Below are 2338 nucleotides of genomic sequence, written 5' to 3'. Positions count from 1 at the left end.
AGCCCTGCGTAGAGTTTCTCCATATTGCTGTCGCCCATTTCTTCAACGTACACCCCTTAAACATAAAGCCGGTTAGTCTTAAACTTTCCGACTAAGTCAGAAGTGTATGAAAACAAGAGCGGGAGGTCCCTCACCTGAGTCTGGCCTGCCTTTTCCTCGTGAGATGAGAAAGCCGAAGGGGCCGTTGGGGGGCCTGGAGAGTTCCAGCAGGATGGTGCCGTCAGGGAAGGCCTGGGCCATGCGTCCCACCGGACGCACCGCACTGGGCCGCCCCACGTCCTCTACACTCAAAGCACGCTGAAGATCCCTAAAACACACAGATTTATCTACTTAAAAAGACCACAAAAGTGCAACAGAACTATTTTAGTGCCAGATTATATGGCGAGTTACTATATTATTTTGAATTATGTTCAATTAAGCAGTTCTATTTTAATATTTGTTATTATTTTCTTCAAATGTGAGTGGATCTTGACTGTGAAAGATCCTACCACTAGGCCAAAGCTGTTGAAGAATTTGTTTAATATGTTGCTATGCATTTTCTAATATATATTGTGTGATTTATTTTTTAATTATATTTATATATTTACTTTTAATTATAATTTTATATATATATATATATATATATATATATACACAGTATATATGTTATTATTTTTATAATATAATAAGATATAATGTTTGAAGAGTATTGTACAGACAGATATATAATATACTATAATATAATAGGAGTGTAATATTTATTTTATATAGAAACATATCTTAACCTGTGAAGGCTAAATAAACAAGATAAACGCAGAACTGATTTTTTTTTTTGTAAATAAACCATGTCCAAAATAAATAAATATATAAAAATAAATACATAAATAAATATCACAAGGCACTGTCATATTATTATATTATATTATAAAAGGGCCTTATGACATGATTTTTTTTTTTTTTACAAAAAATATAATAGTTTATTATTTATTATTGTACAGAATTTTATTTTTCAACTGAATTTTTTTCATGGAAGCCAGTCAAATGTGACCCTGGACCACAAAACCAGTCTTAAGTCACTGGGGTATATTTGTAGCAATAATTTTAGATTTTTTTCAATGGAAATATTATTTATTCAGCTTTCAGATGATGTATAAATCTAAATTTCTAAAAATTGACCCTTATGTTCTTGTGGTCCAGGGTCACAAATAACAATAGTCCCCAGACGTATCGCAGTGTTCACTCCTTGTATTTCAGCTCGTATTTTTATCTCCCTTTCTCGCTGTCAGATCTGAGTGAGCAGCCAATTATAGCCTGTCTCTGTAGCGGCTCTCTGCTTTCTTACTGGCTCTGGAGAAAGATGATGTAAGCTGCAGCTTGTCTCCAGTCACTGGGGCTGGAATTCCTCTCTGCTATCTCTCCTTCACTCAGACACACATTCACACACTCATAAACACCACACACACTATCGAATCACACCGCCGGCGACAAACACACTATCTGGCACTGTGAGCAACCCAAACACACATGCTTAAAGGGCTGCATCTAGTAACACACGCAAGAAGCTGAATATAGCAGCAGCATGTAGACGGGTGATCATTCCCTGCATTCCATGTCTTTCTTTGGCAGACACACACACCTCTATTTTTATCTTCCCTCCCTCCCTCTCTTCCTCTTTTTATTGTTGCTGCTGACCCAGTCAATGGAAAATACTTATCCTGTTGCACAACACGACAGCTGTCTGAGCATTACAGGAACACGATGCATGCTCCGCAGAACATGTCATGCTTCAAATTGCCATCGTTCATAACACGAAAAGGTTATGAATAAACAGGCAGATTTATTGAGATCAAGTGGTGTGTACTGCGGCGTTACCATAGTAAAGGGATGGTATCAGATAGCAATATTTTGATATAGGTCAATGACAAGACAAGAAAAGCAGACAGGATGCATTTAGACCCTCATAGCTATTCACTATTTTTTATTTTAAAATCTTGATATTCGAAAAAATTAATAAATGAATTAAAGAAAGAAATAAATGCATAAATAAAAAAATTATTTAATAATAAATAATCAATATTTACATATTATATATTGATGTATATGTGACCCTGGACCACAAAACCAGTCATAAGGGTACATTTTTCGAAATTGAGATTTATACATCATCTGAAAGCTGAATAAATAAGCTTCCTCAAGCGTGTGACGGAAATGTTACGCCCCTTACCATACTGTAATGCCCTGTCCGGCCGGAGCGACGAGACAAAAACATTAAAACCCAGTGTCTGGCGGGTTTGCGGCAACCACATGTGACGACTAGGGATATGCCGGTATCAAATTTTCATGTTGCGGTTAATTGCTA

The 2338-nt window shown here is 36.4% G+C and overlaps 1 protein-coding gene across 1 annotated transcript in view; it reads right to left on the bottom strand.

Moving 5' to 3' along the window:
• The window catches only part of kiaa1614 (KIAA1614 ortholog), a 24801-nt gene that overhangs the window by 1037 nt on the left and 21426 nt on the right, over positions 1 to 2338 (bottom strand). The window contains exon 9 of the mRNA XM_016462225.1: positions 135 to 307. Coding sequence (XP_016317711.1) covers positions 135 to 307 — 173 coding nt within the window. The remainder of the gene's footprint in view (positions 1 to 134; positions 308 to 2338) is intronic.

This window comes from Sinocyclocheilus anshuiensis, unplaced genomic scaffold (genome assembly GCF_001515605.1).
Source record: "Sinocyclocheilus anshuiensis isolate Anshui unplaced genomic scaffold, SAMN03320099.WGS_v1.1 scaffold560, whole genome shotgun sequence".
NCBI classification, from domain to species: domain Eukaryota; kingdom Metazoa; phylum Chordata; class Actinopteri; order Cypriniformes; family Cyprinidae; genus Sinocyclocheilus; species Sinocyclocheilus anshuiensis.
The sequence above is the reverse complement of the archived record's forward strand: the minus strand, read 5'-3'. Positions and strand labels throughout refer to the sequence as shown.